Raw genomic sequence first — 20,497 nt, forward strand, 5'->3', positions numbered from 1 at the left:
CTATGCATAGAGTTTGGAACACAGGAGTAGCAACGTTATGGCACGCAGATAAATGGACAGTGCCTAATGGTCGTGTGGCTGTTGCGTGTTTCGGTCCTAATTTGACTCTGTTGTTTGCATCGAACGAAGACCCTGCCATAATCTTTTCTTTACCTCTGCAAGAAAATATTTTCGATGTTAAGAAGCCTTCTCTTGACGACGTAAAAATGGCCGTACCTCTGATAGATTTAGCAAGAGTTAATTTTTCGTTGGATGACGGTGACAGTTATGTTACTGTCGGTGGAAGAATAACTGCAATGGAGTGGGACCCTACAGGAAGATATCTCGCTATCCTCTTCCAGGTATGTTCCTTTTTGAAATTTAATTCGATAAGATAATAATCTAATAATAGATCCGTTAATTACTTAGGACAGCCCGTACATCGCATTGATTAAAACCAAACTAAGAAATCTGTCACGTGTGATTGACGTTAAACCGAGTTGTCTTATAAAGGGATTTCCGGGCGAAGTTCCTAATTGCATGGACTTTTATCAAAAGTGTGAAAAAGAATCAGGCAATACAATTTGTTTAACAATTGTATGGAGTAGCGGTCGTATCCAACACTTTCCAATAATCGAGAAGGGAACTGCTCCTGTTACGAATACGAGTACATCAGTTTTATCGCACTCATTGTTAAGGCACGATACGTACAATTTCGATTTGACTGCCATTTACTGATTACTGATCGATTGTTATCTTGTCGAGCAAGAGCTACGAGAATTTTATCTTTAGTTTCTTTTATTTGTTAACGTTTATATAAGGGTCCAAATATTTTTGTTAAACGGAGTATAAAAGAGCAATAAATCGTTCGTTCGTATAGATCAGGCACGACGTTCTCGCACGCCACATCACGTCCCGTCAGAAATTATATAATGTTTCATAACCGATTCGTCAACGTGCCTAAGGGAAAAAACATCGTTCAGCCCCGTGTTAAGCTCTAATGTGCTATCTTTCTAACGTATGGGATATACTACGAGACGGTTCTCGGGTTCGGTACCTAATTATACGAAGTCACATGCAGAGCGCACGTCTTTCTATTTTTACGTCGCTTGACCGAATGCTGAACGTCGACACGTACTTACGTATATATGATGCGTCCCGCGCTATTTTCAATATATTCTCCGGCGTTATTTATCCATCGTTTTAGAAACTCCGTCGTCCTAAATATAAGTTTCTCAAACGCAGTTTTTTCTTATGATTCATAAAATATAGAATTCATAGACTGTATAGGAAAACTATATCTTACATAGTAGACAGCGTTTTTAATCTATGTTACCTTGTTTCGTTAAAAATCGTTCGATTAGTCAAGATCATTGAGGGAGTATACTCACACCATAATGTTCAATTACATTATTATCGTTCGTTGTCTTTTTACTTTCTATTTTCTTCTATTAATCATCGTCGTACCATAGAATACATCTCTTCGAGAGATCAAAGCATATTTCTAGAAAACGTAAAAAAATCAGATATTAAAAAAATAAAATTGTAAGATTTCTAATAGTAAGTACACTTTGAATCGTGCCGACCATAATTAGAATATCTGTCGACATTTAGTACAAGTTGAAAGTTCTTCCTTATTCTTATATTTTCTAGTTACTTTATTGTAAATTTGTTTAATCGTTCGTATCATATAAATGCAAAACTCCGAATAAAATAAAATTGTCTGGTTTTCCAACAAATGTAATAACCAAATAGAATAACGTTTATGATCGTCGATGTATACATATAACTAAAATTCATAACCGAGGACATTTTCAACTTTGTTTCTAATCGGAGAAACAGTTTTCGATTATAATCGTGGTACTGATCAAATGGACGGAACATGGAAATTCAATCTCACTTACGTGGATAGCCTTTTGGAAATCGCGAAGGGACGAGTCGCGTTGAATCCCCTCCGATTAAACGTTCGTTAAGATACCCTTTTTTTTTCTCTCCCTCCTTCATTCTTTCTCTGTTATTGCATCCGTATGGGGTGTACGATCGAAATCCTTTTTCCAGTATATTTATTTTAATGGCAGTCGTACACATGCGGTGACTATGGTACGAACGGAGTTGACAGGTGCCTGGACAAAAAAGCGTGGTCGAGAGCGGGCATAGTATGTATAATGTAAGCATAGAGGGCTGGCAGGCCACATGTGCCACTCTATCACTTATCTACCCGTAATATGACGTATAACCCGACCATAAGATGCAACTGTGAACGCATGCGTGCATATATGTATGCGTGCGTATGCGTGAGTGCAACAGTCAAGATGTACAGTACATACTATTATATACACGCATTTATACATATACAAGGGTTGAGTAGAAGGATGCACGATTGCGCTTCTGTGTGCGTTTGCTTGGAAGAAACAGAGGACATTCCGGCTTTCGAGGATCACGATGTCGCGAGAATCGCTATGGAATCATAACAACGCGTTTTGGATCGGCCAGTCAATGAACCAAGTACGATAGTCTACCACTTCTTTTTTTTTTTTTTTTTTTTTTTTTTATTCTTCCTTGGCTCGCTCTAACTTACTCAGATTCTTTAATGCCACTATATATATGACAAGCTACATATGTCAATTAGAAAGTATCGCGCATTTTGTTTTATCGCGCTTAAAAGAATGCGATGCGTAAGAAAAGTTGGCTAATGCAATAAGAATAATATATAATTTTCTACGAATTTGCGTGCTGTTTTTCATTTGTACTTTTATATTTAGATATTAGTCGTAGATACATTTGAGAAGAAATTAAAAAGTCGAGCATATTCGATCTACTAATTTTTAATTTCCCTTGTACCTTTAAATTCCTCGTATTCTCTGGTATAGTTTAAACTGTTTCTCTAAGTAATCCAAGTTCCTATATAGTTTTAGGAAACCACGAAATGACAAATCTTTTCTCAAATCTGCTTTCGAGTTGTTTCCACAGTTTCAAATACAGACAGCTGTTATTTTAAATTGAGCAAAGAGAAGCAAACTTGACACGAAGCAAACGAAACTCGAATTTTATTCAGTTTCAAAATGGTAGGGCATTTTTGAACTAACAAGACAGATACAGCGTATAGTATAGGAAACATGGAGCGTGAGATGGTTAACATAATGGAAATAATTTCAGAAACTTTAGGTACATCCAGCATGCGAAACTCCATGGACACGCCCTTAAACCAAAACCTTGAAACAACTAGCCACGGTTACCCTAATCCGGCGTAAAGTATTCGAAACATAAGCAACGCAAAACTCAATGAAGAATGCAACGATATCAGGCGCATTTATGCGAAAGTCCGAGATGCAACGAAGAGGAGGAGGAGGTGGAGAACGGGGAGGTCAGTGAAATAATAGTAGGCTGTAATAGGAGGAAGGAGTGAACGACTTGTGCTCATGTGTGCGCGCGAAGAAGCTGTTGTTAATAAGTGACGCGTGTGCGGCAGCTGGTTTTACGTTTTTTGCCTTGCACCCGATTCTCGGGGTTCGAGCGACGAAAGATCGGTCTAAGCACCCCTTCTCCCGCCACTTTCACCGTTTCTATCTCTTGCTCGAGGTCCGATGCACCTCGACTTGGAATATTCTTTAACAGATTTTCAAAGAGATACCGATCGCCACGCGACGTCCAACTGCCGAATCGCTTTTCGGCGTCAATGACCGGTTAAAATTAAATCCTGCACTCTGGATAACTTTGTAAGAATACTTTGAGAAAGATGTTTGCTCGTAGAAAATTAAAACTCGTATACGTTTGATCAATTTTCAGCTACCCCTTTGGTAATTTATAAAAGTACGATGTCGGGTATACGCGAGGCGATAACACGCCGATTCTCATCCGCGACAACCCCTTAACTCCATGCACCGCCATCTCGATTCATGGAAGATCTGTCAAACAACCGCCACCACCACCACCACCACCACCACCTCCTCCTCCTCCTCCTCCTCCTCCTCCTGCTCCACAATTCCACGCCCTTCCATACAACGTCCGCTTCTTTAACCACGAAACCGATACCGATCGATCCTGTTCAGGAGCCAAGCAAGGGATCCGGGAATCAAAAGGCATTTAGGCAACGCTAAACAACGGATGACGCAATCTGATAGCAGTTCGTCAGCCTCGGAGACGATCCATCGGGCATAACCGTTCGAACGATCTAAGAAGGGACAAAAACGTGCCGTGCAAGACGAATTCGAAGGAGCAGCAGCGAGGAAAAAGGGAGACGACAGACGCGCACGCAGATGTGTCGTGCCACCCTGAAACCGACGAGGTCGAGGCAAGTGCAGAGAAATGCACAAGTGCCGGACGATCTTCTCTTCTCCTCTTCTTATTTTTCTTCTTCTTCTTCTTCTTCTTCTTTGCTTGCACGAGGGAAACGAAGCACGGCCACGCGAGTGGGCGGCGCGTACCCTTCTCGAAGATTTCTTTCCTTGCTTCTGGCGCAGGGATGGAGGGGATCCTCCGTGTCGTCCGCTGGAACAGCGCTACGATGTCTTGTCCTGGCTGATAGTCGTCGTAGCGACGCGGGAACGGGTGTAGCCGAGCTATCTTCAGGATTAGATAGGCGCAAAGTGTCCAGGCGTTCGTTCGGCCACCCTGTAGCCGCTCGATTCTTCCTCGTCGCGATCAAGATCGCGCCATCGCGCGTGACGCGTAGACCTTGACAAGTGATAAGCTTATCACGTTGGAAGAAGAGACGTCGACGATCTATCGAAGAAGAAATTTTCTGCGACACGCTCGGTGTCCGCGGAGTTTGTTTGGGGAGTCTGATCGGACAGGCGAATCTCGTAAGTGGACAGTGAAATTTTCTCGGACGGAGGTTATTAAGTTTGTTGCGGCATTGTGATTTCTCAAGTTTGTTCGATTTGTGACCGACGATCGCAGAATTCGCAAGAAAAGGAATAAGTAAATAACGAATGGAACGAGAAACGAATTCCGCGTCGAGCACGGTTCTCGAGCGTGGTGGATATCGCGACGAGCATCGAGAGTTCAAAGTCAAACGATCGGAACTAAAATTAGTAAACGGTAGTTGAAAATAGCGGCAACTGAATTTTATTAAAGGTCCACGAACCTATGCCAGCTCCATTTATCATCGAACATACGGTTCATTCATGAATGCTATCGCACGTTAGTCGGAGGCTCGGTAATTCCAGAAATTCCTGTAATACCGTCTCACTCGCGTGCTACTCGCGATTACTCGTGATTATCCACTATCGCTTTCTATCGCGCGTCACTCGTTGCAACATCCCGACTCGTGTTCTTAAGGCCTCTGTAACTTTCCGTTATACACCAGCCTGCCGCGTATAATTTTGCAAATGATCTGCCTGATATTCCGTTCCGTATCGCAAAGTCAATTTTATATCGGAAAATTTACAAAATGAAAATTTCAGGTTGCGGTAACATGCATCTCGAAGATTACCACGCGAACAGAAACGAAGAGGACGTGCAACGGGCGGTTTCCAAGAACATGAAACAGGAGGCTTTTAACAGTTTGCACCTAGCACCTATCGCGACCATAAACACCGGCGATCAATCCTGTTGGATCGCTTCTCACGCGGACAGCGTCTCCTCTCCCGTTTTGCCAAACAATTTCAGTCCCAGAGAGTACACCGACTGGGAGCAACTCACGACCGTCTTCCAGTATCCCGGTCAACCGTATTCGTCCACGGACAGGTCACCAGTAAGCACAGGTAGCGAAGCTACCACGCCAACCTGGAACAATGTCGTTCGCAGCGAACCATCGGACTGTTCCAATAGCCAAAGATTACCGTCCGTTGGTTCCGCCTTTTCTTTCTCAAGAACTTTCTGTAATACGATCTATCCAGAGTACCAGGGTTATCAGGAATACCAAGAGTATCAGGACGACGTATCTTTGGCCTCTTTGCCTCTCGTCCTTCATAATCAAACGGAAGACCAATTCAATGGTTCCATGCAGGCAGCCACGGATGAATTCGATCTCAGTTTGATCAGAGGCGATCCGACGTCGTTGTTGAGCAACGTGGAGTCTCCTTCTTCCCCGTCGTCCACGTACCTGGAAGAGCTTCAGGATCCGTTTTCCAACTTGAACGGATCTTGCTACGCGGTTGGACATTTGGTATCCGGGCAGCAAACCTGCGTATCCACGATGAATTTCGTCAACGATACCGGATTGAACGATGGATTTGCGAATCAGGTTGTTCTGCCCAGGAACGAAGGATTGTTGCTGACCGATAGAAGAGTGCCGGTGTCCAAGCCTGCCGGTGATACGGAGACCCGAAGCAAATCTTTCGGTGAGTCCGAAACTGTTTTTAGTCGATGTCGTTAACCATCGGTATATATTTATATTAGCAGTATTATGTATGCGTATCGATTTACGTGATTCTTAAAGTATAATTCGGTAATCCGTCACTATGGTCATTAGCTCGTTTCTCACTTTTTTTTTTTTCTTTTTTACGCTATTTGTGCGTTTGATCAAATTACGTTATATTAATGCCGAAGCGTAGCATATCTTGAATCGTATTACGAAAATAACCTTAAATCGTATCTTATTATAGCACTCTGTAGTAATAGCACACTGAAATTTCAAAATATTTTTACTAACGCGTAACGTATTTTCACGAGCCACTATGTCATACCGTCCAACAATCGATCATTGTCTTTGTCGTTACCCGATGTATCCAGGAAGTCACGGCAAGAATCGTGCTTGTTTTAAGAAAGTGACAAATAAATAGAAATAGCAAAAAGTAGCACTCGACTGCCACTCTCGAGTGCAGCGAGTAGTTTCAAGTAGCTTCCTTAACGAGTCTCGAGATCTACGACTCGTTTACACGCTGATGACACGTTTGTTTCCGTTTCAGACTGTTCAACGACAGACGACAACTTGACGTCGACGTATCAGTGCCGATGGATAGACTGTGGCTGCGCTTTCGCCGAACAAGAGGGTCTGGTTCGACATATCGAAAGAAGACACGTGGAATCCTCGTCGTCGAACGCGCATGGACACGGAAGACGGGTTCAAAGGGACAGAGACAAGGACAAAGACAAAGAGGGAGAGGGTTACGCCGGTTCCGTAAGCGGCCAAGACGAATTCGCTTGCCTTTGGCAAGGATGTCCGCGTGCTCGACCTTTTAACGCCAGATACAAGCTACTGATTCATATGAGGGTCCATAGCGGAGAAAAGCCTAATAAGTGTCCGGTATGAGTTGATCGATTCTAAAATCCTGCAACTATGTGCTCTTTTACGGTATATTAAGTATAATTTGTCGGGGACATTGTCACAGCGATTAATTCGAAATATTCGTCAAACGCTCGAATACAGTACTATAAGAATCGCACGTTAAATATCATCGATATTTATTCTCTGTAAAAAGTCGAAAGCAGAAACGCAAGGAGAAATAATTATTCTTCGAATCGTTTATTCGAGATTAAGCAGCTAAATGTCTATCAGCCTCTTCGTTCTTACTTAAAAACCATCGAACTCTTCTTGAACATGTCGGTCGAAGCGAATACGTTTCTCTCGTGGTATCGCTTCGAGCTGTTACGTTTTAATCGAAACCATCGTAAGTAGAGCCATGGTGTATCGCGCAAACATTAATCAGAATTGCTGTAATTGATCGTACTTTTATTCGTACAGTTCACCGGATGCAAAAAGGCGTTTTCACGATTGGAGAACCTGAAGATTCACCAAAGATCTCACACAGGAGAAAGACCATACGCCTGTCAGCATCGCGGTTGCTCCAAAGCGTTCAGCAACAGCAGCGATCGCGCAAAACACCAGAGGACTCATTATGACACGGTGAGTTTGTTATTTTATTTAGTTATCCAGATTGAAACTTGCTCGAACTACGATACTCGAAGCATCGTATATACGTAGACATAGGCATATATATTTAAAACAAGGAAGGAGCAAAATCGGTCGTTTTGATAAGTCAGCCATTTGCATAACTTAAAAACGTATTTATCGTTTGATTTCGATCGCCTGCGCGCGTCTGATATAACTATCTTGGGATAAATATCGATATAGCGTTTTTACATTACGTAAGACGATCGCAATTAAAGAACGATATTTCATCATGTAGTATTCGCATTTGCGTACAGTTGACTTTCAATTACGATTATTCGAACAGGTTACGAAAGACGAGTAAAAATTTATCGCATAATTGCGAATTAATCGCTCGATCATTTTTATTGGCAATTTATTTTCGTACATCGATCCTCTAATATTTACGCGATCGAAGCTGTCGTTATATTCTTTCGTATCTTTCAACTGCCAGCGTGCGAAAGCTCGAGCCATTATTATATCGAAATATTTTGAAATTTGGATAAATGGATATTTTTTGTAACGAAAATTACATAAAATGTATCGCGCGATATTACTCGATCGTAAAGTAACTTTAAAGAAGAGAAGAGCTTATCGCCAATGTTGAAATTTTGTAGCGCGAAAGGTCAGTGAACATAAGCTGACTCGATAATTCGAAAAGCTTGCGAGTTACGATACGCGAAACGTAAAATTTTGCTATTGTAACGATAAAAAGATGTACTATAGTTTTAAAAAGACGTGGACACGATAATTTCGTCGCTCGACGATCACCCTTTTGTCTATAACCGCTTTCCAACCGATAATTGCGATTACTATCTGAATCGTTTCACCGCTCTACGTATCATCCGCTTACTAGCGTCCACGAATAGAGCCACTCGTGCAGTTCCGTTCTTTTCCATCTACATATCCACGACTTTTATCGAACAAAGACAAAAATTTCAAAAGTGACGAATAAATGTACTACGAATTTTTTGCATCATCGAATTACCGTATACGGGAAAATAAACGTATTTTATAAAACATATTTTTGACAAAATGCTTGGGCAAATTTTCAGAAGCCGTACGCGTGTCAGGTTACCGGATGCGGGAAAAGGTACACGGACCCGTCGAGTCTCAGGAAACACGTGAAAAATCACTCGGAACCAACGACGCCGCTGTCCAACTTGTCGTTGACGTCGGACAGCAAGGCTTCGGGTAGCGCGACTAAAAGTTCAAGCAACTCGCGACACGATCCGATCTCTACTAGTTCGAGGCAACAGCAACAACAAGCACGAACGGCGATCGTTTACACCACGGAATCGAATTATCGAACGTATAAGACTTCGGAGTGTTACGCGGACGAGGACGCGGACCCGTTCCAGACGAATCTATGTCAGGTGGATAGGATTTCCATGAACCTTGACAGCAATCAAGAGTACGTGCCGATCGAGTCTGTGAAACGCTTTCTCATCGACGATGTCAGCGCGTCAGGATCGCACGTGGACGGCACAGGTAAGGGCAAAGATTCGCGATCAACGTTAGAAAGACGAGTCGACCGATCGACGAATCGATAGGAGATTCTCTGCGATTTCTAAGAAATCGTCGACGCATTTTCCGGTAATATCGATAGATCGCTACATTTTATCTGCTTTTATTCGTCGGCTGAATTCGACGGACCGAGAAACGTTGGAAACGTGTAACCGACTAATCTGATTTCTCGTCCGCTAGAGAAATTTAGCTCGAGAAAAATTCCGAGAACGCGCGATAAAACAGACGCGACTCCTACCGTTTCGAGCAAAAAGTCGAGCAGCCGTTCGGTTGTTCGAACGACCCGTACGAATCTTCATTGTACTGGTCCGCGCGTGCTGCCTTTTTCTGTCCCGGTAAATAGTAACGGCGCCGATGACAGTGCGCGTTTCGCTTCCACCATGCTTAATCTCAGAGGAGGTTCGAACACGCTTTACGCGTTTACCCCACACCGAGTCTTAAAATAATATTCCCGACTTTTTTGGCCGGGAGCACACGCACGTAACGCACGCGCCAAAACAGACGACGCGGCTGCCACGTGCGACACACGCGTGCCCTTTTAAATTCCAGCCCTCGAGCCCGCGATTTTCTACCAAATAATACAGCCGCATCATCGATCCCCACTCTACCTTTCCCTTTCTAAAACCGTTCTCTTCGTTGTTTATCGGCGATAGGCTCTGGGCTAAGTACGGCTCAAGTACGCCTATACGCAGCCATTTCATTTTTCTAACCGTTAAGTTTGATACCATTTATGATCGACGATATCGTCGTTCGTATCGATACGTACGATTTCGTGCATATTTCCATTATCGTATACTCTGTCCGGTATTTTGAACAGTGCGCGGCGAGCTATTTAAAACATATTTAAAAACATCGGATTAGCAGTCGGAAGCAATATTTCGATACGAATTTATCGAGAGAAATTCGTTGATATTACGTTTCGTTCGGATTTATATTTATTTATATAATTATAAATACGCGTACGCGTACGTGTACGTATATCGAAGCTAATCTCGTATCGCGTATAATAATAAACTTTCGATTACCAATACCAAATGGCTAATGGAGTTTAATTAACTCAAGGGTCGACTCTAGGTCTGGGTCTTTGTTAAACTAGGATCGCGAAACTAGCGCACAGTGGTCGTTCAAATCTGTCTTCTACTTTACAGGGTACCAGGTCGAGGACGAAGTGCCTGACTTCCAAGAGCTCGGTTCCGATATCGAACAACAGTTTCTCGAGCTAAGCAGCCTCGATGACGCGGTTTTCATCGACGGTTGAGAAGCTTGTTCATTATAGGAGGAGGATCGAAGAAGACTTCGCGGCGAACGCGCCATATTTCCAAAGACTTGTTTCCATTTCTTTTTGTATTCGATTTTTATACGCTTTCACTCGATCAGATAAATTTCATCGACGGATATATTTTTGTACATAGGCGATTGTATATATCATTAAATACACGATTTTGATTATTACGTCCGACGTTATCTTATTTTTGACGCGTTATACGTTACTTCTTAAATCGAGAGGCCTCGAAGGAATCTCGACTTTTTAAGAGAAAGTGGCGTTTGCTATCCGAATATTATCGATAACGTTACTAATTGCAATTGACGCGAGTTGATTTATGATCGGCGAACCGATTTATTTTACGATATAATTTTGTTGTTATCGCGTTACCGATTGATACGAAAATTTACGAAATTAATAGGAAAATATAGAAATTGAGAAACCTTGGCTATTATGCTTGTAAAACGTGGACTTTTTATTTGTTCGTCGTACATCGAGTCGGATACAGCGACAATTTTTCTCCATACGATTATTCCATTACAATTTAATCGTACCATCGATACCATCGATTCTCCGAATCGTTGCACATCCTTGAGAAAACGACTCGCTATACAAGTATTTTTATACAAAATACAACATCGTAATATTTTCGTTACGAACAACGAGTCCTCGTTCGTATCAATTTCATTCGAATTACTTGAATTCAAAGTATTCGAATAAGTTTGAATAATAATAATAATAATAATAATAAGAATAAGAATAAGAATAAGAATAAGCTCGTGATTTGTAAAATTTTAAACGATCGAGACTTCACGCGTCACGAGTTATACGAGTTATCGATATTAATAAGTACCCCGTTGCTTACGTCAACAAACTTACGTGTTAGTAAAACCGATGAAATTCTGCAAATTACGCGTCAACTGGTCATTCCATTCGAGGAAAAACGATACGATTGTAAAAAGGAAATACCTAAAATTCGTTGTTCGTCGATCGACTAACCGCGTTCTAGTTGATCGATAAATCTGGTGTAAAAACTTGGAAGGATATATTTCGAGTCAACTAAATTAGATAAATCTGTGGCGGCACTCGACGAGCATCCGAGCTAATCGGATTAGTCTAACAGTTTAAGAACCGCCTTCTCTTTTTTTTCCTATATCGAGCTTGTCGTTAACCTACTGCAATGGCCCCTCACGCGGATCGTAACGATGACAGGCTGCAGCAAGCTTTGTATAAAAAGCAATGTGACCCGCTACAGAGATGTTTTAGCGGCGATAGGGTTAAGCAACGGTTTATTTTCAAGCTGTGCCGCACCGAGACGGTTTCGCCCCCTCCGTCAGTGTGTCGCAAATTAGTTTAAAGAAATTATTCAACGCCTTGCTTTGTATCTCCTGCAACAGACGGAAAACACGATTAACGTTTAAAACACGATCCGCTATTGATCGACCTCTTATAGAAGAAACGCGCTCGTAATGCCGAGCAATACTCACCCCGTTGATCGTGATCGTTGGGACGAAAGAGAGTCTCGCGGCCAACTCTTTCGTTTTCTCGCCATACGCGACCAACAGATCGTCCGATAGAGAACTCTTAACGCACTCGTCCATCTTCTCTCGGGTCTGCTCGCTCAATCCTACTTTCTTGGCACACTGGAAAATCGTTTCGTACTTTTGTCTCGAAGAAAAGATTCCTTGTAACGGGTTTGCTTTAATCCCGTCGCGAACCTTCAATTTTTATATTTTAAGTTTGCTCTTATTTCGACGAAGCAGCAAAATTCGTCGTATTTTTAGGCGAACGGTTTAACGTTTAAAGTTCAAACTAGAGGACTGTTAATGATACGACGCGATAATTGTTACGTTAAAACGGTGTAAACGGTTAATGAAAAATTTGCGTGGCGCAAGAACTTATCAACTTTCGATCCATCGATGTTTGCTCTTCTTTTTAACGCGCTTAAAAATCGATACAAAGTTGGCCAAAGACTTGGTCGCTGATTGATCATCTTCCTTTTCTATCAAACGACTATCTAGATTTATCAATCTATCAAGATTTTCATTATTTTCTAAATTGTTAATCAATCTTCGATTAAACACGTTTTAAGAACAGATACCAACGGATCCGAGATACCTTCGTACCGATTCGTAAAAACGAAACATTTCCATTTGGCAAGAAAGCCCTTTCCTCCTTCGTTCTCCTCCTCTTTTATCCTCGAGAATCGACTTTCGAAAATCGGTCAATCAAATGATTTTCCAACAATTTATATACGATTTCGGATTCCTTTTGTCCTCGCAGGGGAATTATAAATAAACGATTCTGAACGATTCTACGTGCGTTTTAGAACACTTAATATAGGACACCGTATATCGAAGAATTTCTAAACAGTTTGTACAGTAGTACTTAACAACATGTGAAAATTCAATGTTTTTTATTGGTTTAATTATATTCGGTTAAATCTCTAGATCGAAGAAAGATGGCACGCGGTACGAGTCCGTGGTAATTATTGGAGAATCGCGGATTCAAGCAGAAAAGGTAAATAAAGATAACGAGTACCTGTGAAAGAGAGGATGGCGGAAACTGCGAGGTCATTGCACAACCAACTAGCGCCACGGTAAGTTGTTGAACCTTATCAGCCGTTTCTCCGTTCTGAATCGCCTGAATACCGCACGCCTGAGCCTTGTTCCCATTGCACTCGACTTCTCCGTGCTGACACACGAAGCGCCATTCTTGGGTGTTTGGATCTCGCCAATGCTATGTATTTAGATGAAAATAAGTATATAAGAACAAATGACATACGAGTCGATTCCCACAATACGTTGTATTTGCCATTCGTTCATCGTTCCCAACGTTATTCTATTTCTTCTTTATCTATCGCGTTTTGTGTAAAACGTATTAGTTGTGTATCCGATATAGTAGGTAATAACATAGTAAAGCGCCATAGGACCACTCACCGATGCTTTCCCGTACGGAACGAAAGTGACTCTGATGTAATCTTTCAATACATCGTACCGCGGCAATAGTTGCTGCTTGATCCATCGCATGCTATCTGGACATAGCGATTCGTAATAAACTCCCACATCTATCACTGCGTTCGACTCGCCGCCGGCCACCTACGCAATTATCACAAAACGATCATGAGTTTACGATAGCCATTACAGCTACAGTATCTAATTATGGTTGTTGATTATCTTTTGCTTAATTATGCTTTAACCGACGAATTAGGTTCGAGTTAGTTTAAGCGAGCATAAATTAGTACAAGTTATCGCAAGAGACTGTTGTTTGACGTAGTTTGCGAGAGAGGTAATCGGAAGCTTCGTAACTCCATAGGGGAGTCAATAAAATTCCACTACTACCTATCCTACGTTTACATAAATTATGCGAACGATAAGTATATTATTTAATATTTCATTGGTATAAATCACAGATAGATTAGAAATAAAAAATGTGTGTGCGATTACGTTTTAATACAAAGATAATCGAAAGCAGATTTTCACGCGAGTTTATGTTTTTATTTCGGCCCGTAATAAAACATTTTTTACGCTCCCAAACATTACAACATATCACAAACTAGAATAAAATTCTCTATTATTATCTATATTATCTTTATTCGCTAGAATAAAAAAGTTATATAGATAATGTGCGTATCTCGTGTTCCGTTCTCTATACTTGTCGCGTTTTCAGGAGAAATACACTTGCATAATTTCTCCGTCGATCCTCGCATACATGGATCAGGATATCGTAAAACTTTTAATAATAAAAATTAGACTGCGACTGTTTATGCAAATTGGTATTTTCACAATTAAACTAAAGGAATGGAGTTTCAATAAAAATATGCTTTAGCTATTAAACGTTATAGCAAATATTTTTTACTTTCGATATTTTATATACATACGTTTCTCGATATGTATATCCATAGATATAACCATGATCTAACCATAATTCCTACAAATAGTCGGCGTGTTTAAAGGAATTCTATAATGTTATTTATTTGCTCTGTGATTAATTAATCAATTTGACAATTCGATTAGTGATTAATTTAATGACCTTATAACCAATATTTTCGAAAATAAATTTCTATAAGTAACCTCTCGTAGCTTTTGGAACAAAGAAACAGGATCATCGCGAATAATCGATAAACAGGTTTCGATGTTGTACGATACCCGAGGGAAAAAACTTCTTGAAAACCGGCTTTCGTCCTGATAACATCGGCGTGTCAAAATAAAAACTTATCAGAGTTTCAGATTAGATTTATTAAGAATGACAATTTTTATTTTATATTATATACTTGTTACTTTAAAAGACAACAGCCGATAACGATATTAAAACAAAGATACGATTAACAGGTTGAACTGTTTAATAATTTGAAATTAGAAATTTTATTTCTATCTCTTCGTTATCTAGTGAAAGGAATGATAAAACGTGAGCAAACTTCAAAAGCTAATTCAACGTAAGTTTTGACAGAAATCTGTTGGAAACAATAGGTAATTATAATTTAAAGATAATTTGTCCATTGTGTAATTTCAGTCTGCCGTCATATAACCAGTTATCTTAACCATGATGGGAAGAAACGAGTCAACACATTCATGGTAATATTCGTTTATCGAGCGATTTCCTCTTTCTTTGTTTCTAATACATCGTTGTATTTACATTCGAAATACGTGTCATATTTAGTGCAAAAAGTACGATATAAATAGTTTTACTTACTATATTTAAAAATTCTACATTTTAAATAGAAATACACAAAGAGAGAGAGAGAGAGAGAGAGAGAGAGAGATTCTACGTTTCAAATGGGAACAAATACAAGTTCCACGTCTCTATAGAAATAAATAAAACTTTTATAACCTAAATAAACGGAAATTTCACATTCCAAATGGAAATAATAAAACACACGGAAATTCTACGTTTCGAATAAAAACACACGGAAATTCTACATTGTAAACTACAATAAAAAGACATCCCACATTCTGTGTGGAAATGTACAGAAACTCGACATTCTAAATGGAGAATCTTACATTTTAAGTGGAAAATAAATGAAAATTTCACACGTGGGATAGAATTCTTTATGTACACATATTTATCGAAAGTACGAACTATCAAAAGTGAAATTGAAGGAATTCCCACTTACCAAAGCACTATGGCCGAGGAACGCGACAGCGAGTATGGCCGTGATCGAGCTGCTCGCACTGAACAGGTAGCACCGCATGGTCTTTCTGGTACACCGACAAACTGGCCACCAGCTTTTAAACCAGCTTTATCTATAGTCTATAGTCCACGGTTTATAGCGACGTCGAACCGGTGCCAAGGAGGGAGATTTCGAAAATGTAGGAGGGGCTGATAGAAAGAGCGATACGAGAGAGGCAGGGAAGAGAAGAGAGACGGAGAATCATACATAGTAGAGAGTACTTCGTACAGTACTACAGACAATAACTCACTTTCTGCATAACTTCACTTTCACTACTAAAGAATACAATGATGTAGTAATAGGTTTGCGAATCAATCGATTGAATTAATAATGAAGCAATTAACAGTAACTTTTAATGTAAAAACCATGTGAATTATGTACATATACAGTCTTTGTCGTTCATTATGTTATAAAAAGTAACGTAATAAGCAACAATATTTATTGTTTACATTTGTGGACAAATATATATTCGATTTTGATATATATCCATCTATTTTGACATTTGATAAATTATTGCGAGAATATTTTCACTTCATTGGTCTTTAAATAATTAATCAACAATTAACACTTTACCGATCGATAGCCGATTAATCAGTTTTCTGTCGCCGACGCTTACCGACCGATAGCATATTAATCGGCATTTGTGCCGCCGATAATCTTTATCGTTATTTGAACAGTAATTTGTTATTTGGTACTAATGTACTTTGCTCGGTTGCGTTGCTTCGTAAGCTACCACAGTTTTACAGCAATTTGAAAAACGTACCGTTCGCGACGAACAAAAAGAATGGTATTAGATGAAAGAATCTAAACCGAAACAGAACCGGCGCCAGGGAGAATCTGCGCCCGAACTGCAGGCCGGACGTGCGTATGCCGAAGAACTGCTAGCGGTCGGTAAAGTGTTAATACTACAAGCGTTAACATTTACAATATTGGTATCTCTTGACATTGTACAAAGCGATAAATGCAAATGTCAAAATTAATATTTCACATCGTTCGCACGATAAAAGAACACATAATTTAATCGATCTACCATATTCGCTACAAAATTTCATCTGCATAGCTACTATATGTAACGATCTTATACAAAATAAGATTAAGGATCGATCCCCTGATGAAATTTCAATGGTCTCTTATTTTCTTTCAGATCCCTTAATATTTCGTTAGCTCGTGTCCTGAAAGATTCCGCTAGCTCTGCATTTTGCTGCACACCATCGCCCTTCTTGTGCATTATAGATAAATTAGCACAAGCATATGGGTTATTTAATTCGCAACATTTTAACGACAGTTTATACGCCTCTTTTAAATTCTTTTCTACGTATCCTTCGATACCGCTTAAGTAAATGCCTGACAAAAAGAAGCAAGCTTTCTCTTGGTTTAGATCACAAGCTTTTTTTAATAGTTTCATTCCAAGCAAGATCTGAGTACCCCTGATTGGCTCGAGTTTTTCTTGAGATATCGCTAGAGCACCTGCGTGAAGGCAACCTCTTGCATCGTCCTTATCACAGCCTTTCTGCATGTATTTGAACGCTTCTTTCGGATCTTTCTCACACTCTGTACCTATAGAAATTCAATTTGCAAATTTATAAATAGCAAATAACAGTTTCGGTAAATAATAGTCACCATTATATATTAGTTAATTACGTGAGATATTAAACGAAAGATATATATTTGAAAAAGATAAAACACGATATAAATAACATATTTGACGAAGAGACGAGAATAACGTGGGCAACATTTTGATTTTCCCGGTGCGAGGCACGCGCCATTTTTACTCACCCATTACTCTGTAATCGCCGTATTTTGTGCAACTTCTCCCATAACCGCGTTCGTCACAATTTTTCTTATACAGATTTAACGCCTCCTTGGGATTTTGCTTGATAGATTCATAATAATCACCCAAAAGATGGCAAACTATCGAAAAATGTCAAACATTTGAGATACGAGGTTAGAATCACTAACAGCCTCGGTGCTTACCTTCAGCTTTCTTCTCGCTTAAACATCCAAATTGGTATTCTATATAAAGATTCTTTAAATATTCTTCAACCTCTTCTTTCTTTTTAAAATCGTATGCCGCCATATTAAGCGATTATTTTTTAGGTATGAGAGTCGGGCAAACTTATCGGAGAAATAAGCACATGGCTTCTATTTCAAAGGCCAATGAAACGATAAAACGGTATGCGTGCGCATCTCGTGATTTTTCGAACGAGCGCAAGTCGACAACCAAGGTACTAGTAATTCACAACATTAGACCTGCTTGTCAGTTCAGGTGTGCTTGTCATGCAGTACGCTGTAAGTACATATCAAATTGTTTCTACGGGGCACATGAGGACAACATATATCTTCACAATTATAGGATAATTCATATGTCGAAGAGGAAAATACGCTTATTGAAGTGAGTAATTTTGATTTAATTTGATTAATACTTTCTGTTAAACTATCGATAAAGTTATTATAAACTGTTTATAATCGTTTGCAAATTTATTTCTTCGGGCTTTTTTACATTTTTGACGATCCTTGTTTCCAATCACACATATTAATATTTCAAATAACTTGCTCCGCTATAATTTTAAGGTTACCGAACTACATATATTGTTTTGTACTAAAAACAATAGCATATCGTTTTAAAACATAAGTAGTTATAATTACGTCTACAACAAAAGTTTTAGAATTGTTCGTCCAATTAAAAGAATGTATATATTTTTGTTAAAAGATTCGATAATCACTTTCGAATAGTTTCCGTATAATGGGATATTTGGTCGGTTTACAATTTTATAATTTGATGAAATATTAAACGCTGTGTTAATATCAAATTTATATGTTCATTTCTCTCGTTGTTTAATAAAAACAAACAATTCAATTTTCATACATTATATAATTAAATGCCTTTTTTTATTTACCATACAAATTGCTTCGAAGAAAACTAGATTCACACGATTATTTGAAATTAATATTAAGATCGATTAACATAATTATCTTAGAGCAACTGTATACGAAATGTTTCGTAAACTGAGGGAAAACAATAAACTAGACTGAAAAGTCCAACTACAGTTGTATATTCAACTAAATGTGACAAAGGAAAACATATTTTGCATAAAATAGAGAATATTCGACAAACCGATACAAATCGATCTAGTCTAGTCGATTTAAACTTTCCTTACTACTAGGTCAATTCGTAGAGTTCACTCGGTTAGGGGGCCGTCTCTTTATCCACCCTTCGTAATCAGAATTCATCTACATAGCAAGTGCAAATGTAAATGTAAAACACACCGAATGAATTGTACGCGGACTTAACCTATGTCGCTTTCGTATTTACCCCAATCTAATATAATGTTTTTTTACTCGAGCACACGAGCAACACCTGCGTATGATTTATACCACTTACACACATCCATTAACCTTCTGCGCTTGACCTATTTGTATTTCTTGCATGTTTCATCCGATCGATATTTCCATCCAATTTTGTATCGATATTTGATAGCGCTTGACATGAAATTTTACAGTTATCCTTTAAAAGTTTATAACATAAAAATTTGCTAATCGTATATAGGCGCAAAATTATACAAATTAATTAATTCACGCAAAATATTCTACCCGTAATTCATTCGGTATACTCTATGCATAATTACGTTAGTTGCATTGACTGGTATTTATGAATATTTGAAACATTCTATTCCTAGTTTATTTATTATTCGTTTTATCTGTCATACTAGATAACGTGAATCTTGACAGTCTGATTGATACTTCAAGGTTGAAGGTCATAGTTAAATTCTTAGAATCGATTCAGTTTCATTTGACGCCTTAAACTCGAAGAAAGTTGAAATTAGTTGATTAGTTTTTATATTTGACGTCTTTAGAATGTAGTACATGTAAATATAAATATTATTAAACAAAGGGGAGATGTTATTATATGCAAAAATAAAATATTTTTTTAGTTTCTATACTCAATCTATAGGAATCAGAAATTTTTTGGTTAATCAATAATAACTCATTTATTCTAAGAATTTAATTTTCATACAATTCATTACTACTAGATCTTATAGTTGCTATTATTTTTTAAACTATCGATCCCAACGTTTCAATTTGCAATGTAGTTTATGATCATAATCGCAAGATTTTTATTATCAGGTGTTCTCGTCGTATTATGCGTTCTTAAATGGCACATTTGGTCATTTTACATTCAAATACAATTTTATGAATGCTGGTCGCATACATAGAGGTGAGTTGTACAGCTTAGACTGTAATTCGGGGTGATTCAACGCGTAACTGAGTTCAAGGACAACACACATACACACACACACACACATTCCGCCGGCACACGAATGAAATACTTAACGAGCAAAAAGCAATATGTTCTTGAGAAACACAATATCAGGTAATCATGAAAATTACACGATATACTTATTAAAATGACAAAAATTTAATCCAATTAGCGATAACATTTTTGCTGACTTTTGACATTCTCGTTTAATTTATCGATACGTTAATCGGAGAAACGTAATTTATTAATACATTCGACCGTTCAAATAGTGCAAAAGATACACAGAACTATGCCTTACAACAAAATAAAATTCATACTTAATCGCCGGTCAATCACCAACTCTTCAATCAAGTATACTATCATCTTCTAATAGTGATCTAACAGTCAAGGTGTAACGACTGTTCTACGATTGTTACATTTACACGCAACGACAATCCTCAAGGCAAAATCTCTTTCTCTCCTTGATCTAGTGTCTTTCATTTTTAG

The 20,497-nt window shown here is 38.9% G+C and overlaps 3 protein-coding genes and 1 long non-coding RNA gene across 8 annotated transcripts in view; 2 read left to right on the top strand and 2 right to left on the bottom strand.

Moving 5' to 3' along the window:
* LOC126925133 (aladin-like) overlaps positions 1–863 on the top strand; it is a 31,911-nt gene extending 31,048 nt beyond the window's left edge. For 2 of the 3 annotated variants that reach the window (XM_050740416.1, XM_050740417.1), the window contains 2 exons: positions 11–341; positions 409–863. In XM_050740416.1, coding sequence (XP_050596373.1) covers positions 11–341; positions 409–717 — 640 coding nt within the window. In that variant the 3' untranslated portion in view covers positions 718–863. The remainder of the gene's footprint in view (positions 1–10; positions 342–408) is intronic. The other variant, XM_050740418.1, reaches the window with a different exon arrangement.
* A 225-nt stretch (positions 864–1,088) lies between these two features.
* Positions 1,089–2,011, bottom strand: LOC126925180 (uncharacterized). The gene is made up of 2 exons (XR_007713824.1): positions 1,884–2,011; positions 1,089–1,483 (listed from the first exon to the last, which is right to left on the bottom strand). It is a non-coding gene; the product is annotated as an uncharacterized LOC126925180 (long non-coding RNA).
* Positions 2,012–3,271: 1,260 nt separating this feature from the next.
* LOC126925127 (uncharacterized) lies at positions 3,272–10,771 on the top strand. Of its 3 annotated transcripts, none has more exons than XM_050740400.1 (6): positions 3,272–3,343; positions 4,029–6,263; positions 6,831–7,168; positions 7,607–7,768; positions 8,848–9,283; positions 10,468–10,771. In XM_050740400.1, exons 2-6 carry the CDS (start codon positions 5,372–5,374, stop codon positions 10,575–10,577), a joined length of 1,938 nt encoding a protein of 645 aa, XP_050596357.1. In that variant the 5' UTR covers positions 3,272–3,343; positions 4,029–5,371; the 3' UTR covers positions 10,578–10,771. The 3 variants fall into 3 exon arrangements, with proteins under 3 accessions (XP_050596357.1, XP_050596358.1, XP_050596356.1); XM_050740401.1 differs by lacking the exon at positions 3,272–3,343 and having other exon boundaries at positions 3,891–4,781; positions 5,385–6,263; XM_050740399.1 differs by lacking the exon at positions 3,272–3,343 and having other exon boundaries at positions 3,891–6,263.
* A 263-nt stretch (positions 10,772–11,034) lies between these two features.
* LOC126925084 (uncharacterized) lies at positions 11,035–17,918 on the bottom strand. Its single transcript, XM_050740252.1, has 9 exons — positions 17,728–17,918; positions 17,530–17,664; positions 16,853–17,310; positions 16,004–16,102; positions 15,697–15,822; positions 13,523–13,681; positions 13,125–13,322; positions 12,071–12,226; positions 11,035–11,971 (listed from the first exon to the last, which is right to left on the bottom strand). The coding sequence occupies exons 1-9, from the start codon at positions 17,828–17,830 to the stop codon at positions 11,879–11,881; spliced, it is 1,527 nt and encodes a 508-aa protein (XP_050596209.1). The 5' UTR covers positions 17,831–17,918; the 3' UTR covers positions 11,035–11,878.
* Between the last annotated feature and the right edge of the window lie 2,579 nt (positions 17,919–20,497).

This window comes from Bombus affinis, chromosome 15 (assembly GCF_024516045.1).
Source record: "Bombus affinis isolate iyBomAffi1 chromosome 15, iyBomAffi1.2, whole genome shotgun sequence".
NCBI classification, from domain to species: domain Eukaryota; kingdom Metazoa; phylum Arthropoda; class Insecta; order Hymenoptera; family Apidae; genus Bombus; species Bombus affinis.

Coding starts and splice junctions, on each gene's coding strand:
- LOC126925127 (XM_050740400.1), top strand. CDS start 5,372: ATGAAAATTTCAGGTTGCGGTAACATGCATCTCGAAGATTACCACGCG. Junction 6,264..6,830: donor GACCCGAAGCAAATCTTTCG/GTGAGTCCGAAA, acceptor TTTCCGTTTCAG/ACTGTTCAACGACAGACGAC. Junction 9,284..10,467: donor ATCGCACGTGGACGGCACAG/GTAAGGGCAAAG, acceptor TCTACTTTACAG/GGTACCAGGTCGAGGACGAA.
- LOC126925084 (XM_050740252.1), bottom strand. CDS start 17,830: ATGGCGGCATACGATTTTAAAAAGAAAGAAGAGGTTGAAGAATATTTA. Junction 17,311..17,529: donor CGGCGATTACAGAGTAATGG/GTGAGTAAAAAT, acceptor GAATTTCTATAG/GTACAGAGTGTGAGAAAGAT. Junction 12,227..13,124: donor CGCCATCCTCTCTTTCACAG/GTACTCGTTATC, acceptor ACGATTTTCCAG/TGTGCCAAGAAAGTAGGATT.